At 39.9% G+C, this 20,933-nt stretch overlaps 1 protein-coding gene across 1 annotated transcript; it reads right to left on the bottom strand.

The window, feature by feature from the left end:
- Positions 1-799: 799 nt before the first annotated feature.
- On the bottom strand, positions 800-19,708 carry LOC309591137 (acyl-coenzyme A synthetase ACSM4, mitochondrial-like; the record flags this gene model as incomplete). Its single annotated transcript, XM_082313059.1, has 13 exons — positions 800-886; positions 11,880-11,999; positions 12,708-12,807; positions 13,491-13,618; positions 13,985-14,086; positions 14,196-14,276; positions 14,788-14,911; positions 15,676-15,755; positions 16,394-16,550; positions 17,286-17,429; positions 17,809-18,016; positions 18,427-18,637; positions 19,508-19,708. 13 exons carry the CDS (start codon positions 19,706-19,708, stop codon positions 800-802), a joined length of 1,743 nt encoding a protein of 580 aa, XP_082169185.1.
- Between the last annotated feature and the right edge of the window lie 1,225 nt (positions 19,709-20,933).

Genomic DNA, 20,933 nt, shown 5'->3' with positions numbered 1-20,933 from the left:
CAGCACGTTTGCTATTTTCCCAGGCTCTTGGTACAACAGCAGATGTGCTCATGGGTACTGCATAGTGGGTTTACAGCAGAACCAGGAAATTTTGAGATAAACAACCCTGGGTTTTTTTTTTTTGGTTCACTGGTGTTTTTGTGCTCCCAGTAAATACAACCTTGGTCACAGAGTTCAGCTACTACTTATATCTTCTGAAGCAAGAATAAAGAGTACACAGGCTGTGCTGTAGCAGCACTGTGTGAGGTGCAAGTGCTACAGAGGGGTAACAAGAAATGTGAGATGTGACCTAACAGGGATGATCTAAACCTCTGCTGCACCCATACCCACGTAACTGTGCTTGACTGTTATGGAAATATCTCACAGTCTGAACTTACTACTCAGTCCAGGAAATCCTTGATTATATTTAATCCTGAACCTATATGTGACCCGGCACTGGCTAAAGCTGGAAGTCTGATCATCAACAATTATTAAAAAAACATTCTCACAAAATAATATTTGACACATAGTTGCATACTTTGTGGCTTTCAGTGATAACAATGCACATACAAAAATAAAGGCAAAAGCTAAAGTCAAGTCTGATTTCCCCTCTTTTATCATTATTTTCAAAACAGTTTCTCCCACATACATTTAAAATTATAGGGACCATATTGCTTTAGAAACACCCCAAAGCACCAGAACAAAAATTGGTATTTAGAAAGTTGTCCAGCAACTCTTAAGACTGATAGGGAACAGGATGCCAGAAGGCAGGAAAGCAGTCCAGGATGAGCATGTTCTGATCAGGAGCTCAGCAGCAAAGCTAAGCTCTTCCCCACTCTCTGTTCCTTAGCTTCTTCCTTTGGATCTTCCCAGAGATCGTCTTTGGTAGTTGTTGAACAAACTCCAACTTGTCTGCAAAGAGAAATAACAACAATAGTTAGCACTTTGACACAGCTTGATTCCAAGCTGGGTTCCTTTTCTGCGGCAAGCCCGTGATTTTAAAAGCTACAGACTCTTTTGAGGATGAAGCAGGCAGGCAGCACATCAGTCCCAGTGCCCAAGAAAAAGAATGAGTTACGTTTTAGAGAAACAGAGCTCGTCAGTTGGATGACTCAGTAGTTCCTCAAACCAGTAGTGCGCAACTATCACACACCACTGAATTTGAGCGCAACTTGGACTTCAAAGGGAGCAACTAAGGGGCTTTGTTTGGTTGTGTGAAACCCCGGCCGATGAGGCAGAGCTAGGACTCCTGCCCACACAGCGAACAGAAATGTTTTGATTCACCTGTTTCTTTCCTCACTTTTTTCTGGTCAAGTTCAGGTTTTGTATCATTACAAAACTGCACTCATGTGTTGGCGACTCTGACTGACTCTGATTGAGAAGTCTGTGAGGCAGCAGAGAGGAAACCTGAGGGAGACCTTGCTGCTGTAATGAGCAACTTACACCACTAGAACAGGGCTCTGGGGAATATCTAGCCAGATCTGTTAAAAGCCCGATGTAGACCAGTGCGAAACCCCAATAATCTCTTCTGGGATTATATTTTTAAGAATGCTTTAAAAACAATTACTTCCCAAGGTCATAATTAGATTATGTTAAAAACCTGATTACATAGAATAAATAGATTACATGAACAATCTGATTACTTCACTTCAGACAAAGTGGATTACTTTGCCAAAAAGTACTTATTCACGTTTGAAATCTGAATGTGCTTAAAAAGAATCCGATTCTGAAATTGTGACCGGATTACATTTTTCAACATGCTTTTATGATTGCACTTAAAAATCTGATGCTATTTCTAGTTATTCCGGTCCAAAAATGGAATTACATTTAAAATATCCAACATGTTTTCCCTCTGTTCTGATTGAATCAAGGAGAGGAAAATTAATCTCCCAGAACAAAGCTGTTACTCAGGAAAAGGGAAGAGAAATTTAAAACCCTGCATCACTGTTGTTGGAACCCTGTGCAGAAACTGAGGGAAGCCAAAGACAGACAGCAAAGTCTTTTTTGAAGACTTTTGGTGGGAGCTGGCGCATCATTGCTTAGCCAGGTGGGGCTTATCCTGCTGCTCCTGACAAACTATTCATGTGCAACTCTGAACGTGGACACCCTGGGATTCTTTTCAGCCATTCTAGATACTCGGCTAGGGGAGTTTGATTCCTGCCTCACCTGGAAAGGCTGTTCTACTGTTTACCTCTGCACAGCCCACTGCCACCAGTAATGAGCTGTGAAACTCATGCCGAGATTCCCCCAAACCTTCAGTACCCTTTGAGCCTGATAATACGCGACCAGTGCAAACTGCGATAACTCTGCTGAGGAACTTGACAGGCTATTGATTGCTGCCAGCGGAGGCTTTCGCCCACGCTATAGTATTCAAAACCCCTGTTATTGTAACATCCAAGCATTATCTTTCTCTGTTCAGTTAGTCATTCAAAAAGTCTAGAAATACATTTAATATTTTATAACTGTATTTCATTTGGAAAATCTGATTCTTTTGTTTAAAGTAATTAGGATAAATTTATGCTCATAGACACAATTTGATTAGGTGAAGGAACATTTCATTTCCCTGTACATAATCACAGTGAAATCTAATATAGGTTCATCTGTAGTTTCAATGTAAGAAGACAACATCTGATCCTATCAGGATAGGCCTATGATGTTCAGCTAAGCAGTGTTTACTTATGTAGCTAGGATGGGGACAGATTTTTCAATGTTACATTTCAAAACCTGAGTAAAAGAGGTTCCAGGAGAAAAAAAGCAAAATTCTACTATTCCAAAATATAACCTGATTGTATTTCTAATCTGATTGATTGTTACATTTGATTAGAAGAGTTTTAATTTTAGGGTGCATTGCCAGGAACTACTTGTATATTCAGAACTCAGTGAAACTTGCCTTCCTCCGGTATTTGTAAGGTGCAGTAACATTTTTTCCTATGATGAAGAATTAATTTTACAGGATCATGAGATGTAAATTCAGGAGACAGAACAATAAAAGCTTTTACCACCTAAAGGTGAGAGCTAGAGTAAGGCAACACTCAGCAATCACTAACTTGATGAATAATGTTCAGCAGAAAAACTAAGATGAATAACAATTTTCTACAACCAAATTTCTTTCAGGCAAGTAGAAATACAAGTTTCTGGCCAGATGCCAGACACCTTTTTGGGTTTTATCGCTTATTGAGCTCCACATATGAGCCTTAAAACTACTTATAGTGAGCATAGTGGAGTTCCTAGCAGACAGGGAGTCTTCACTGGTGTCTGGGCAGCCGTGTCATGTCCTCACAGTGTTCAAGACGAGAGGTGACTTAAGTAGGCCACATTTCCTTAATGGCCTTCCTAAGAAGAACAGCTAGGGGACATTCCTTCAAGGTACAGGATCTCACTGGGATTCAGAGAAGCCATTGCCAGAGTTTCAAATCGGCCTAGCTACACCCAATTTTTCTGAAATCAAAAGGAAGTTAGATGCCTCTTCATCGCCTCAAATGTATTTGAAAACACTGGTCTACATCTTTACAATGCTAATACAAGCCAAGATTTCCCTTGCAGGTATAGCTATCTCTCAGTACACATGTACATTAGATATTTTAGGTAGCTCCTAATATCAATGTCCTTACCTCTCCTCTGATGGGGTCTGAGCTGCTGACAGCTGTTGCAGCTCCTGTTGGATGCTCTGTCAGCGTACTCCCTCTCTACTTCAAGCAGCCCAATGCAATACCTAGAGAGGAAATAAGAATTTGGTATTAAGAAGCAGAGCTGGGCAAATAATTCTGAAATCTTTGCTTCAGTGGTAAGCCAAACCCAGTGCTTCTGAGATCAGTTATGATGCCTTCAGAGCTGTGTGAAAAACCCAGTTTTTCATAAGCTAAGCATACATGTTTGGAGGGAGACACTTGAAAAGTCACCAGTGAACTGAAAATATTCCCCAAAACGTGTCTGATTCCTTACCACATACCTAGCATAAAGACAGAAAGGCCTTGCTGGTTGGCAAGGTTGGATCTGGATGGCAAGGTTGCCGCCTTCTCCTGGAGGCAGAATGTTACCATTTTCATCTATTACCTAAAATGAAAGAAAGCTTGCTCATGAGGAGGTAGGTGATATGCTGCTGAACAGAAAACAGCCCTGCCATGACCTTATCTTATTTCAGACTGAAATAACCAGAATGCTTTGCACTCCTCAAAGTACCTGAACATCGTCTAAGGTGGAACTGCTTTTCCTAATTCACGAGGCTCAATTTGCATCCCCTCATGAGCTGCATGTACAACACCCTGTAAAAGGAAACTGAGTTTATGTGATTTGTTATTCTATACAAATGGATAATTTTGCAGCTGACTCACTAACCAATCTACAATTCTAGAAGAAATAAAAGATGTTAATTTTAAAACATGTTTTCTCACTGTGATTTTTAAAGTCCACTACTCGTTTATGTAATGCTGTAAATCAGCACAGCTGAGAGAAATCCATACAACAGCATTGACCTACATCAGTGAAAGATCCTACTCAGTGGTAAAAATCCTGTTTTCATTCAAAGTGGTGTTCCAGATTATATCAACTGGGCTTGAAATGCTTCTGATTTAGATTTGCTTTACAGTAATTTGGCTCTATTTACTTCTCAGAAATGTTCTCTGATTTGTATTGGTGTGAGCAAAGCAGCAGAGCAGTGTCCTTGGCTATGCTGTCATTAGCATCAGCATTCTACCGATATTTCTTGTAGGGGGACAAGCAAGTCCACAAACTTGGATTTATGGGACTTGGAGTTTCCCCTCATCTGAACCACAGTCCGGCCTGAGTTAAAAATTTTCGCCAGGGAACTTCTACCCTAGACATTTGTGATGATATTTTCACACAATATACACTGTATGCGAGTGACTGCAAACATACTGATTTGGTCTGGCCATAACATTCATAGATATCTTAACCCAGTCTTATTTTTCTACTCTGCCATCATGGCATGGTGGTTTGACTCCCCTCCACTCATGCAGTATTGCAGGCTCTTGAATTTGTAACTTCATATATGCTGGGAAAAAAAACCAAGAAGTAAATGCATTAGAATCACTGAAGGAAAGAATATGGTTTGAATCTAGGGTCCAGCTGCATACAAGCAGAAATGGCGATTTTGCAGGTCTCCATGACGATCCCAGCTTCTGAAATTATTACACTCTGACAGCACACTCTGTGTGGGATGGGACTAAGGCAGAAAGCTCCAGCCTGCAACATGGCTCTAGTGGAATGGATACCTGGTAAGATCATGCTGCAACATCATGCAATAAATAGTGGGTCATAGGAAATGTAGACAGATTTTGAGCATTAAAAAAAAAGGAGTTCTATTTGCTGTGAACTTCCCGAAACTTCTTGTCATGGGCACTCCAACAAGCAAACACCATGCAAAAATCAGAGATAGTGACACCGTTATTTGGTGGGAACAGAGCATGCCTCAGGATGGTTGAGAGTGGAGAGGGAGATTTCATTGCTCATTTTTACTAAGAAAAAATCTGTGGTATAAAGAGATGTGACTTGCCCAATTGTCTATTAGATCCATATTGATCTATTAGATCCATATTGATCTAATCCATATGTCTGTGGGTGGTACAAAAATTGAATCTATGTTTTTGAATTTCCTCTCTACTAGAGTGCTGTCTCACCTCGTGCCTTGCATTAACAACCCACTCATACAACAGCTTTTGTTTTCAATGACACACTGTTTTTATTCTTACATTTAAAATAGTTGCTGCGTCATACTGTAGCTTGCCATGTGAAAAGATACACGATTCCTGAATCCATGGAGAAAATGAGGTGGAACAGTCAAATTGTATCCAGCCTGCATCAGACAGACCCTGTAGTGTATCAGAGGAATTCAAAGTCATCCAAAGCTTGGTAATGACGAGAAAAAAAATATAAACAAACAATTTAATAGGAAAAAGGAATTTACAAATGGGGTTAAGCAGATGTAGACATTGTGAATTTACATAATCCTCTTTCCATTCATTAACAGGCCTGATTCCTTCAGGAATCTCTCAGGAGTGTAGCTTCATGTCACCTAGTAGAAGGGGTTTACCTTTAGTGTTGTTTTGCTGCCGATTATAAGCATGGTAAGGGAAAAAAGCCTGTGGAAGTATTTAATCTGATTAGGGGAAGCGCACAAAGTCCTCTCTGCTTCCTTCAAATTTCTGTTACTTCATTTACTAAGAAAATAATGCTTTCTATCCAGTCTGATCATAATAATAATAATAATAATAATAATAATAATAATAATAATAATAATAATAATAATAATAGACAACGAAGTTTAAAGAATCCAGCTGTGAATGCCTGGCCGCTTACCCAGCAAATAACCTCACCTCTGCACCTCATTGCCTAGGAAGTACCACAGAAAACCAAATACCCATCTTTTATGAAAGCATCATAAAAGGCTGAGATAAACACTTTTTTGGAAATATAGCCATATGCCGTATCACCCACTGGAAGTAATTGTAAATATCCAAATTAAAGAGGCAAAGTGTGTTACCTTCTCCAATGGGGCTCATTTATCTGAAATGTGTAGCACTCACAGAGGCCTTGAAGAGCAGAGGACTGTAGTGCCCGCAGCCTCCCTCTCTCAAGGGGAACCTGGCTTGAGAGCACGGAGCTGTGTGGAGCATGGGCTCCTTGGCAAACAGACCCTGCTGCAGCCAGATTTCACCATAACCTTATTTTGTTCACTTTTGTTCTGGTAGAATCATATTAAACAAACTTCTTGCTCTCATGGGGGATTTCATTTTCTACACTCACTAGAAGCCTGTGAGATTGTGCTTGAAGATAACTTTGTTTTGGATTTTAGGACTGTAAAGGAATCCATTAGGAAACAAGAAGCTGCTGGACTCTGTTGCTCTGCCACAGCTGATGGAAGCTCAGACCCTGATGGGGAGTTCTGGGGTGCATCTTAAATCTAACACTTGAATGTGACAGCCAAACTTGGCAAAGTACCCCTTGATTGGTCTTTTCAATAATGAACCCTTCCCACACAGATACACTTACATCCATTTCATTTACAAATTGTGTTCTTTTTTATTCTTACAGAGGGACTATTAAGACTCAGATCAAGTATTAGCATAATAATTGGTTTTACATCAACAATCTGAAAAGCCTTGTGAATAACTAAAACTAAACTCACCTAATGGCTGCTCTGTTTTTTGTTACAGCTTTATTTCAACCTTTTGTATTGTAGGAAAGGAGATGAAGTTGTAGATCACTCATGAAATGCTCCTGCTCAGTGGACTGGTTAAAATAACACACGCAGAGTCACAAAAATCACCATCCAGCAAATCTGCAAGACCAAGTTCCAAGCACATTCCGGAAATGCATTACGGATTTCTAGACATAAAACTAAATATTAACTTTCTTACTAATGCAAGCAGAGCAATTTTATGTGCCAAATTACAGACACATAAAATATATATATACACACACACATTATATATGTATACATATATATTGTACATGGAACATTAAGCATGTACCATGAATTTCTACAACTTACTAGTTTCTCATGATATATGATAGCATCATATATGACAGGATTATTTCTCACATACTGAATATAATCTCAATTCTCATTTCATTTACCTCAGAGGGGTTGTTAAACCAAAAGATGGGGTCTTATGTACATACCTATTTCAAAATAGTCTTCAGTATGAATGCATGTTGCTTGCACAATTTAGTAGTCTCATACTATGTATAACAACATGCTCCACAGTTTAAAAACACGCCAAATACTCCCAGCCTTGCACTGAGAATTCCACTCCTGGCTAGTAGTTGGAAGACAAGAGACATGCCATCAAAAAAAGGGGACACCTACAGAGGGTTCTCATCCTACCACCAAAAACGTGGATTTTGAATCTTGCTGCAATAAAATTGTAGTCCCCTAGCTGTAGCAATGCATTTTCAGGACTTGCGCTGCCGCTATCCCAAACCAGAAAAAATGTATATGACCACTAAGGGGAAAACACTGAAGAGGAAACACGTTCCCTGTCCCCAGCTAAAACTGAAGATTCTTCTCTACTTTATAAAAATTCAAAAGAAAGAAACAAGTCCTCTAAAAGAACTATAATCAGTTATTTTACTTGTTTGCTGTCCTTAGAACAGCTGTGTTGCCCATTCTAAACACACATAAAACACCAAAAGAAAGGGCTAATCATCTTCTGAAGCATACGGCTGAAGACCAGAAAGCCTCAAGAACACAACTTCCTCCTTATGATCCCTTTCTGTTTCCCTGTCATCCTGATACAACGACAGAGAACAGCATTGTCTTTGAAGACATTAGGCAAAACGTGCAGAGGCACTGGCAGCATTAACACCTGGGTGAGGTGGTTTTGCAGCCTCCTCATAATGCTGCACTTCTGTAATCCTTAATCCTTCTGTAATACGTACCAAAGTCACCATGTTCCTTCCATAGGCTTTGGATGAGAGGCTAAACTCTCAGGAAATAATGTATCAAAATATATTTTATATAGAATACCTTTTCCTATGCAGGTATTACCTTTTCTGTTGTCTCTGAGAATAACATCAAATTGAAGTTGGGCTGTAAGAGGGATGGAGAGGAGGTCTCAAAGGGAAAGGCTAGTCTATTGAAAATTATATTTTTCAGCCAGAATGATACAGTCCAGTCATGTTTCAAACTTTGTGGCTCCAAAAGAAAGCTATGTATGTGCTAGAGAGATGCATTTTGCTTTCAACTGCTTGTAGCTGCGAGCCTGTGTCTCTGAAATCACTCTGCGTGGATCAGAGGAAATGCATTGGCGATTCTCTGATCCTAGGCAGAGGAGGAGAATTAAACAAATCTTGAAGATGAGACAGAAAAGTGTACTGAATATCAACGATAAGAGGTTGCTGCAGCACGGAGCGGAGCACCTCACAGGCTACAGCCACAGCATGTGGCATGAATAACCCAGCAGCCTGCTTGACTTTGATCCCAGCCCATTCATGCAAACAACTGGGTACTAGAGCACAACAGAAACCCAGTTTCTAAGGTCAGCTAAGCAAGGGACCACCATAAGTGACACTTGTAGTGTTGAAGCCTGGAGCAAATTATTCTAATGAGCCACACCAGAATTTTGAGAGTCAAGAGTCACGACCCCACTGAAATCAGTGGTAAAACTCTTGTCTTCAGTGTGGCAGTTTCATTCAGAATTCTTTTTTTTAAGGCTCTGAACTTTCCCAACTCTGAATTTAGTTGCTTGATTTTAGGTCTTTAAATCTGGTGAGGGGGGAGGGAAAAATCAACCTCCCAGTCCTCAGGCATTACTGGAGTTTAACTGCCCAAACAGCTAACTGCAGAGACACGGATACTTTCCAGGGGCTCTGAAGTCCAGTTTGTATGCTTGATTATCATTCCACTTTTTGCGGACTTTTTGTTGTTTTGTCCACTTTCTGTTGTTTTTCAACACTTGTTTGTTTGAAACCAAGCAGAAAGATCTAGAGGATGTACTCCTGCAAGGCCCAGGAGTACATGGCTTTTAAAGGAAACTGGGTACAGAAAAGAGCTTGAGGCAGCGACAAGTGACATGCCCAAACAAGTGCATTCAAGAAACTAATGATTAGCTTTATAATCACGTAATCTAATGCTCCTAGAAACCTTAGGAATGAAATAGTGAAAAGTGTTCTGAAATCTCTGTGAAATACATGAAGAAGCATTACAAAAAATGAAACTACTGTCAAAAAGAATGAAGTAAACATATTTATTGACAATTGCTTTCATTTCAGCAGTTCCTAGTACAGAAATTGTTTCACTGACATAAGCAAAGTGTTTACTCTCAAGAAATAAAATATTTTACTTTCTCAAAATTAGAATTCTCCAAATCTCACTTTGCAGCTGCAGTAGACACAGAACTCCAGGCAGTGAGACACAGCTGTAAAAGACCTTCTTTCCTGCCTAAAGATGCTATTGTCCTCCAGCAATTTCTTCTTATTTAATGAACAGAAGAGGACTCCAAGGCTGGAGATGTTTTTGTCAAATAATGAAAAAATCATGCCAGAAAATGAAATCTTCTTTGAGTACACAAAATTAAAAAAAAACTGAGGATGAACAGCTAAGAACTGATGCAGCCTTAAAGTTTGGCCCACTATTGCATGGGAACTGTAAGAAGCAAGGGTGTGTACACTACAGCACATGCTTCTTCATAAAGCTAAGAGCTAAATGTTAAACTGAGATGTGATCATCCAAACCAGATCAAGGGAGATTTTTTTCACTGGTTTCACCTCTAAGTGGCTTCAGAAATAGACACTTCCTGTAGCAAGTGTCTACTGCGGCAAAGAACCATGGTCTGTTCTACAAATTGGGTCACCTGCCCAACAGCAAACTTCATTTTAAAGACCACCAGAAGTGGTACAGGAGTTTCGTCTATTGTGTGCTAAGATCAGAACAGAGGACGAGCAATGAAACTGCTTCTGTATGAGAGAGTATTTGTGGATAAAGCATGGGAGAAGCTGGCACTGCTTGTTATCAACACATGTATTAACAAGAAAGCTTTATGAAGGTCATATGGTGGTATCAATAAAGAGGAGTCTTTCCATCTTCAGTAAATGATAGGAGGGCTGCATTCAGTTTACACATGCTGCATTTAAGGACAGAGCATTTGAACCACTCAAATCCATGCCTGCCTCTTCTGCAGCTTAGAGCTAGACAATCAATATCAGCAATATCTCTTCACTGATCCTGGATGCCATCTAAAAGAGATGGGTCACCAGCCAAATTCTGGTGAACCTGGGGACATTCAGGACTAGAATGGAGTTGTATGGTTTGTTCCCTTTCCCAGCAGTGCTTCAGGAACTGAAACCGTGGTACTGACATTAGAAGCTTCGCAAGCAGGTGCAAACATCACATCTTGGTGTTATCTATAGGTTTTGATGCTCAGGCATTTAAGAAAAATAGATCAGAAGGAGGGCCATTATATCAGAGACATTTGTATAGTGTTAGTGGAATGAAAAAAGTTCTGTTATATTCCAAACATTACTACATCCGTCCCCACTCTTTGTTTCTTAATTCATTCCTCTTGATCTTCCCAGTGACTGTCTTCGGCAGCTCTTGGACAAATTCCACCTAAATAAAGACAGACAGATAATGTAGTGTGTTCTACAGTGTTGGTTTTCCAAGACTGGCTCTCAGCATATGTGGAAAACTAAGAGGACTCCCATCAGTAAGAACTGCTTGCCTAAAGCATCAAGTCCAAGCCAAATCAAGGCAGCACATTGTGCCACTTATGAAACAATTTCTTTGGCTACCTAGATGGCCAAACATCTGTGTAGCTGCCTCCCAGCTAACCAAACTGAGTACTGTAACATGAGTACTGTAACAGAAGGATGAATACCTAAATGGTGTCAGAGATGAATGACAAAAAGTAGAAAAAAGGGATGTTATTGGCACGAAGTCTTTAATGGTCCTTAGTTCCTATGAGTTCTGCACAAGTGAACTATGGCGCTGCTAGTAGCTCTTTTCCTGTAGTGCTAGGATTACTGAGAAACACCAAATGTATCCTCCCAGGCTTTCCTCTTATTTATTAACTGTGAGGACCAGTAGATAAAAATTTTTCAGATTCAGTCAGGTACTATCCTAAAGTCACCGTAGAGGACTTCGTTGAAGATTAAATACAAAATGGAGAATTACGATTATGAGCCTGACTTAGAACATGCAGATCTAACCAGGATATCATACGAAGCCTAGAAATTTTTGAGAGGTTTAAACAAATGCTTTATTCAAATGCATGAAAATCAATGTAAACTAATGTTATGTAGGAAAGATTTTCTAGAGCCAGTGCTCTAGCTGAATGTTTACCACTGTCTCTTTCAGGTGAATCATGAAAACCCAAATAGTAATATTTCTGAGATTTACGGAAGGGTGCCCTGGTTTAAAGTTTCTCCTCAGCAGCATTTACCTTTCTAGGGTATTTGTATGGAGCAGTAGTTTTCTTGACATGCTCCTGCAAATCACAGGTTAAGCTCTCCAAGTCACTGGATGAAAAGGTTGGGGACAGGACCACAAATGCTTTCACAACCTGTAAGGTAAGGTCAACAAAAGTGATCTGACACCACCCATTTTTAAGAGCTGATAATACAGGTTACCAGTGAGCAGTACTGCTCAGGGTCATGATACGCAAAAGGGAGGAACAGAGAAACCAGCACAATTAAGAAATGGTTGTGCTCAGCTTCTGCACATGTATGTGCAGAAGGGAAAGTTGAAAGCACAGTCTTCCTGCCCTCATTTGCTCTGTCCTCTCAGCGAGGGTCAAGAAGAAGAAGTAATAAGAGGTGTCTCTGCAGAGCTCTCCCTGAAGCTGAGGGGCATTTTGTTTCTCTCTGAAGTTCACACTGAGGACAGTAGGCCCATATCATCCCAGCACACGACTGTGCTTTCTCCATACGTAGCCCAAGTCTAATGCTAGGGCAGTTATAGTGTAACTTTGGCTCCACCAAGACAGCCAGAAAAGACAATTTCAGCATATAGACAAGTGCTTAACAACAAGGGGAAAGTAAACATCACTGTAATGTTCTCCACAGAGAAGACCTTCTTGGGTTGAAAAGAAACTAAGATGAGCAAAGGCATGTAAATGGGAAGGGATTTTGCCTGTCACCCCAAGTAGCATTATCCATGATGACATGACTGCCTTAGAGCTGTATGTTATTCAGTAAAGTAGGAACTGCTTTATATAGTTATATATTTAAACAAACATATTGCTTCACCCGTCACTGTTCAGCATCATTACCTCTCCTCTGAGGGGATCTGGGCTGCTGACAACAGCTGTTTCTGCTACTGCTGGGTGCTCTATCAGGGAACTCTCTACTTCAAATGGCCCAATGCGATATCTAGGTAAGGAAACAAAAATGTAGGATTTGGTTTTATGAGCTGGAAAACCAGTACCAAATATTTTTTGATTGTCATATTGAAAAAAACCAAACCAAACCAAATCAACAACCAACTATAGAAACTTTAGGCAGAATGGGAAAGTTGGCTGTGTTAAAAGGTAGGAGCATTTCATGGCGGTCATGTGGTAGAGGACTGCTGGGGCTGTGGATACCTCTTCATCTCTCCCCTTTCCTTGTGGCTCCTAAGCTGGAGCTCCATCCCACTCTGATAGCGGGGGTCTGCAGTACCAGTTGATGCCATGTTATAGTATCACATCATACAAAATCAAATTGTTTCATGTCAACATGTTAAAATTAAAATGTTTCAATGCTCTTTGAGTCCAATAGAGATGTCCTTCAATTTTAGTCAAAAACCAAATTAGATTAAAATCCCTCCTCTGCCAATGGAAGACTTCACTCTTTGTTGAAACAGATGAGATGTTGCAGGGGAAATGGATACAGAGATGCTGCTGACATCACCAAGATGATACTGCAGGTCTATGAAAAGCTAATAATAAAAGCAAGTATTCCTAAGTCAAGAGGTCAATACGTTCATCATGGGACTATCATGTCAGAAGCTCACCAGGAACACAACATGTAAGATTATACAATGGCAGATTTGGAAATGAAGCATGCAAACTGACCCTGAAGAAATGATGATGTCATCATCTCTTCCAAAGAACTGAAAATATCCATCTTCATCCATAGTCCCTTTGTCTCCAGTGACATAAAAATCCCCACGTTCACTTTCTGCGGTTTTCTTAGGGTTATCCTCAAAGTGGTTTACAAACAATAGTTTAGATTTTGAGCATGCATTAGCCATACATTATGCTATAATGTTAAATGCACTGGAACTTAGTTTTTCAGTCAAGGATGTTCAAGAATTGTACTGATATTGCTATAAAATACAATAAAATAGGTTTAAAAAACAAAACCATTTTGATTCTTTAAAAAAAATTTAACTCAGTCTTGAGCAAATTCTTCTCTTCCCTTTTCTAACATCCACCAATCCAAACAAACAAATTACTCTGTTCATAAATAATAAACTGGTGAAAAATATTCAGCCTTTTGAACCACTATGCAATTGGAGAGATTTTGGGGAGATTGGTGGTGATGAGGAATAAAATAAAGTCCTTACTACATATTCAGAGAATAAACCAAGTGGTCTTATAGGTTTGCTTCTGACAGCAATTTCCCCCTGTTGTCCTGGAGGCAGAATATTGGCATTTTTGTCTATGATCTAGAATAAAAATCAACACGTATTTTAGTCCAATGGGAAAAGAAAAACAAACCCAAAACCAACCAAATGAAAAACCCCTATGAAAGGGTCTAAAGAGCAGCCAACAAACCTGCACATCATAAAGGGGAGCTGCCTTCCCCATTGATCCAGGTTTAATCTTAATTCCTTTAAAAACAGAGCAGATTATTCCCTGTAAAAATCAAAATCAAAACACAGTTTTGCAATAGAAAACTGCTACATTCACATTCAATTCATTAAATGTATTTTCTAGAATAATTCCAAAGTAAGGAATTAAGATTCATAGGATCCTATATGTCAGTGCTGTATGGTACAGATAAGCAAAATTAAGAAACTCCATGAAAGAGTCCTGTTCTATTATCTGCGAAGAATTCATGGCCTCTGCTAACCAGTCTTCTTCCTTAGATTCAAGCTCTGCCCTCTTGCCTGCCACTGTCACTTAGAATTTGCTTAAGGACATTTATGGAAATATCAGAGCACATCTCCTCAATCCATGTTTCTGGCAGGTTCTGTGAGGAGAGCCATGAAAAGGTGTTCTTTCAGAGATTATCGGGGAGGAGATTACTGAAACATTCACAGAAATGTGAAGAAACAGGCTGTGTTCTTTGAAAACAAGCATTAAAGCATCATAAAGCAAAAAGGAATTACACAGATTTAATAGAATATTGACCCTACAGATATACCGTTTCAGTCTGGCCATATATTTCACGAATGTCCAGCCCGGTCTTGCTTTTCCACTGCTCCATGACGTCTGGATTGAGTGGCTCCCCTCCACTTATGCAGTCCTTCAGGTTCATGAATTTGTAGCTTCACAGGGAGTTAAAAGACAAGAGAGGCAGTACTTAAATCTATTGGGCAAGACAAGGAGCATGCAACTATAAACAAATAATACCAGAGAGCTGTTTACTGGGAGAGTTAGTTCCACAAAGCGAGGAAATCAGAGGATTCCTGATCCAGCAAGGATATCAGTCTGTGCTCAACACTATACATATGAGGAGTAGTAGTAGTCAAACACACATGAAAAACGAAGTAAAATTTTTGCTGAAGTCAGCTGGGATTTAAAGACATGGCTATAACTAACCACAGAGCAATTTGCTGAGCCAGGGCCCTGATTGCTGACCCTCTGCAACAGCCCAAGTGAGAAAGTGCAAGAGGAGAGGAAGGAACAGTGGCCCGCAGCGAGAACTGGAGCAGGGGACGATGTACAATTGCCACAACAAGTCACTCCCTCACAGTTATGTTGACACTGACTTTCCAGGATGACAGTCCTTCCCAAGGCATGGACAATTAATGCGGTAATTGAAAATTATGATAAAGAATTTAACAGGCGCTCAGTTTCATACCCTCAGGGATTTGCTCACAAGTTCAGTAAAGTCTCAAATTTCTGAGGGAAAATATCAGGTTTCTCTGTTTGGTCATAAAACTCAGCAAAACTCAGAAATTTTGTATCATGGTCTTTTCACGAAGGTTATTTTAAACTAAATTACTACTCTATTTTGCGCCAAGTAGCTAGATCTGGGAGATCACTAGTTAGGGTAAATTAAACATTAGTAAATAATTTCTTGACGTACTTGGAGAGATCATTTTGTACCAGCATGCGGAACAATGTTGGAGCACCAACCAGCACATCAACGGGGAATCTGCAGAGAGTCTAGTGAGTTAAACAACAAGATGGACATATGAAGCTCAGACAAAAAACTGCCTTGTGGATGTACAGTAAACAGGTGATACAAAGGGCAAATGTAGCTCTCCTTTCTATGTAAAAGCACCATATGCTCTCTGTTGGGTAAGAAACCAGCCTACAGTTGGTGTAATATGCAGAAATTCACAGTATATTTGATTGGACAAAATCGCATGCTAACATGTCTACATGACACCCAGACCGCACAGCTTGGAGCATGGACAGAATAAGCCTGTCTCTCTCTACATTATAGGGAGGTTTTCACTTTAATCTTGGCCAGTGTGGGCAGAGAAATGCTTCAGTTTCAGTCTGCATTAATACCAGCTGATATTACTTCCACAGCCACTAGAACAAAAGGCAAGCAATTAGTGCTGCTTTTGGATGATCCTCCTTCACATGCTCACCAGCTATGAGCAAAATGTGTGAATGAACTGCAGGTTTGACCCCTTCTGTGTACATTAAAAATGCAAATAGGGACTTTACGCAACAGATACAGCATCTCAAACACAACTACGGACACAACCCTCATGAAATCTATGGATGCTGTTAAGAATTATTTTTTTGTGCCCTTTCTGCAGATTAACACATCTCCATGAGTTTCTCCTTACATTTAGGATGGCTGCTGATTCAGTCCGTGGTAGCTTATGTATAAAGATGCAAGATCCAAAAACCCAGGGATCAAAAACAGATGCCAGTGAAGATACTATCCATCCTGTGTCTGCTGTGCTCCATATCACGTCTGAGGGAGTCACATCCAACCAGTACCTGATAGAGCAGAAAGAAATGAAAAAATAATGAAAAATTCTTGCTTAAAAAAACCAAACCCAAACCACAAAGAAAACCAAAAAAACCAACAAGGTCAAGGTTTCTGACAAGATACATGGGCACTCCGAATAAGTTTATTTTATGAGCTAGCTCTAGGATAAAAGGGCACCCAATTATATGCTTGCATAAATATATATGCACACACATACATATGTATATCATACATATATGATGACAGTCATAACATAGGATAGAGTAAGGGAAAGAGAGGAGTCTGAATTTCAATAAAGTGACTTTCCACTAGGTAGGAAGATAAGGCTGAAGCAGCAGCATTCATGGATGCTGTGTTGGACACCAGGTGTTTCAGTTCTAAGGCTGCTGAGGGACCAAGGTGAACTGTGCAACCAACATAAACTCTTCCTTTACTCATCTACACATGTCACAAAGCTTTCTGCAGTCCAAACAGCATGGCATCTCTTGGTTTTTTGTGCTGAAGTATTCCCAACTGATGGCTGCCCTTTGAACCACTCTAAAGAAAGCGTAAGAGATATTCATTGAAAAATGGAAACACTGGGGGTGACCCTACTCCCTAGAAATCTGCTGGAGTTTCTAGTCCGATTTCAGAGGGAGAAGGACTGGGGCTGTACATTGGTATTTCTTATTCAGTAATTTTTCATCAGTTCTACTATGCAGTTTCAATTATCCCATGTTCAACCAGGCTCAAACATTTCATACCTTTCACTTAAAAGGGGTCTGAAGCCAAGACTACCCTGGGAATGTTCAGTCATCTTTGGAGAACCTGTGGTTCCACTGGTAAAGAAGATGCACATTGAGTCTTGAATCCTTGTTTTGACGCAGGAATGGTCAGCAGATTGGTTTCTTTAAAACAGAGAATGCAATTGTGACTTCAATGGTTACTTTACCTGGGCTTCAGAATGTAACGAAGTATTGCGTATCACAGAACATCTACCCCAAATAAGCTTCACAGCAGCTTTTCACCAAATTAGATTAAAATAATGTGGAGTTACATTTCCGCAAAGAGACTGCCCCTTAAGAAGAACAGGATAGAAACTTCCCAGAACAAGACCACTGTTAGTAAACAACTCTGATGTGGATCAGCAATCAAGCAGTCATGATTAACACTTTAATGTTGGCATTTGATGAGTATTTGTAGTCGATAAATACTTGTAAATGAGCACTTGTGGAAGACAGGTCTGCTTTCTGCATCATGACTGCAGTGTCACTAACTCATACTCACTTGTACAGGTCAGTGAAGTTCAGCCATCCCTCCCTACTGCCTTTGGACACGATTAGCTTGGTTTTCAGAAACTGACACTCAGATGCCACTGAGTCCACGGCAGGAGCCAGCGTGTCATCGGTAACGATGCATGTGGCCTTTGATGCCTGGAGTCGATATAATATGTCTTTGGCTGATAATTGGGATATTCCTGGAATTAAGACAATTCCTGGAAGAGCAATAAAGTTAGTTTGGGATGGCATTTTTTACATCTTTTCTAAGAACCTAAACTATTAACCATTCCCAAACTGACCTCTGAGATAAAATTTGCCCTGGCATTCCCAAGCCAAACAGTTATAGTGGAGTAACACAGCTGCTGTATTCCTGTAAGGAATGAAACGTGGACCTGTCTGGTGACTTCCATGGCTCCTCCCTGCCTTCTGTCATCTCCATTCCTGCTGCACAGGCCACCTGTCCTACAGTACCTAGTGCAAATCCTTCAGGACTGCCTGTGTAATTGGTAGCTAGGCCACTCACTACATTACTACATTACTTTTCCTTTATAAACCATATAAATTGTTGATCCTCTCAACTGATTTGCATTAACCAGTTTTATCCGTCTCAGATACGCTCACTGACCTGCTCGCATGCAAGCGACATTCACCAGCCACCATTCTGGGACTCGCGGCAGGATCACAACAATTCTGTCCCCCTTCTGCAGTCCACACACTTTAGTCAGCACATTGGCCACTTTCCGAGACAGGAATCCCAGCTCCTCAAAGCTCCACTTCACTTCTTCTCCTTTTCCATTTATCCACCAAAAGGCAGGGTTTGATGATCTCTTTCCAGCCTACAAAACACAGGGATTCAAAACCAAAACATTTTCTTCTGAAAGACCATGAAATTATAACGCATAAATATCTGCAAATTATGGAAGATCTGAGTATTTCACAACTGGCATATAAGCTATTATTTTTCCCTTGTCCTTAATGGATCGAGATTTGCTATGGATCAAGCTCAGATTTTCCCAATAAATTCTCCTTTTCTGAACCTGAACTGTTTACCAGCCCAATTGTCTCCAGACTCAAGTCCTCGTCTGGATCCTATTTCAGTTTAAGCCTTACACTGAGCATTAATGCTCCTACAAAATAACAGATAACATGAAATACTTCACATAATACTCCTGATATTCTGGAGGGAGTTGTGGAACACTGTTAAACAGAAGCAGCACAGGCAGAGAACAAAATAAAACAACAGGAAAACATGGTATCCCAGGACTCTTTCTAGTCTGATTGCTCAGGAAGAGGGGAGTTAAGTGGTCTCTAACTACAGTACATCTGGACAAATACAGAATCCACTTTAGAGAAGGCAATTAAATATTTGTGGGAGAATTTTCCTGAGCATGCAATGTTATTGTTATGTTACCTATATCTTTATGATGTGACTATCTAACATTATAGTACGCAGAAGGAATAAGCACAGCCATTCCGAGTTTAAATCAAAGACAAAAGGGACTTACCATTGCCTTTTCTACCTACATAGGGAGCACCAAGGGTCAGAGACACTTTTAAAATAAAGCAAGAAAGAACGAGATTTTGTATAATTTCCTAATGCAAATTAGTTTTGGCAACTGATTTTTTTGATAAAGAAAAAACCCCAACTTATTTCAAATGAAATTTCAAATTAAAGAATCTCATCTGCACAACAAAAGATCATCTACCTTTTCAATCTCAGACCATCTGTCCAGTACATCACTTGCAAAGTTAAAGTACTTTGGTATTTCCTGTTCGCCCCGCCTGACAGACTCGTACTGTGAATATACATCAGAAGCAAGCAGCCTGGGGGGTCCGTGAAACGCCCTATTAGGAGGCTTCAGAGTCCACAAAGATTTTAGAGTCTTTAATTTAAACAAGAACTTCATGGCAGAAGATGATGTACGCAGATGCTGTAGACTACATAAGAAAATTTGCAGAATTGTTGCTATGAATCCTGCAACAACAAAAGAAGAAACTGAGATTATTCAAAGACAATTCAGTTATGAATGTGACTGAGTTATTAATTGAAGTCACTTAGGCTAGTCACAGCCAAACTGATGTTTTTAACCGTTCAGTGAAATGTGAAGTTCCCCATCCTGCTTTCTTATATTTTTTACCACCAGCTTTTTAAGGACTTAATGTACTGTACTGATCTGGCATCTTGTCTGTAGCTCAGCTGATCCTTATAGATTCTTGATGGTTCTTTGGGGCTGTTAATTGCCCACAACTCTCCTTAGTCAAACACAACATCAGATGTTATTGTTTGCATTATAAGAAGGTTACTGGTTCTTACACCAAAGCATTCAGTAGCTGATTCTTTATTCTGTTTCCTTCACATGGAGACGAAGAATGTTTCCAGACTACTTCCATCAAGATTCTCACTGCTTTAGCTTGAACAGTTGCTGACTGATATATCCATTCACCACATGTATCCCAAGAACCTTCACTTCAGTAATCCCATATGTAGGTCCCCAAATTTGATTTAGACACTTCTACATTTGCTCGCTATAAATGCCCTCTTCCATCTGTACTCACCATAATGATCCTAAAAGCTCTCAAGTCCAATTACTTTCTTCCTTTCCGTTGCTAATCTTCTTTTTTTCTTTCTCTCTTTTTATATTATTATTATGATTATTTTCAGCAGTCTAGAAGATTGCTTCAGAACTGTGCTCAACTATAAAAATTTTAATGCTATTTAGAGGCTTCTCGTAAGTGCACATGAAGATTATCAAACATGGAAAAAAAAAAACTGGCTCGTGTCTGGAAGAGCCCGCAGGCAGAGCAGGAGCCAGTGGAGTCCTGGAGGCCTATGATAGTTCTAAAACCTGGGCCCATCTATTGATTTTCCTTTTTCATCCACTAAACACAAGTTACTGAACTCAATACAAGGTTAGGTGAGCGACTGTTGAAATACAGGTTAATTTTCTTTTCTATTCTTACAATGGATGAAGCTATCCACAAACTAGGAACAAAATTATAGGTAAACTCTTGATTAAATTCTTTTCCATGTGGAATTTCTGTGGCCTGGGTGAAGCTGCAAAGTTTTGCCCTTTGTTCTAGGTTTTGAAGTTTGTTTTGTATTCATTTACCTCTTGTCCCGTGTCTTCCAAC

Source organism: Platalea leucorodia (assembly GCF_965183815.1).
Source record: "Platalea leucorodia genome assembly, chromosome: 5".
NCBI classification, from domain to species: Eukaryota; Metazoa; Chordata; class Aves; order Pelecaniformes; family Threskiornithidae; genus Platalea; species Platalea leucorodia.
Note: the sequence above shows the minus strand (reverse complement) of the source record. Positions and strands in the feature narration are given on the sequence as shown.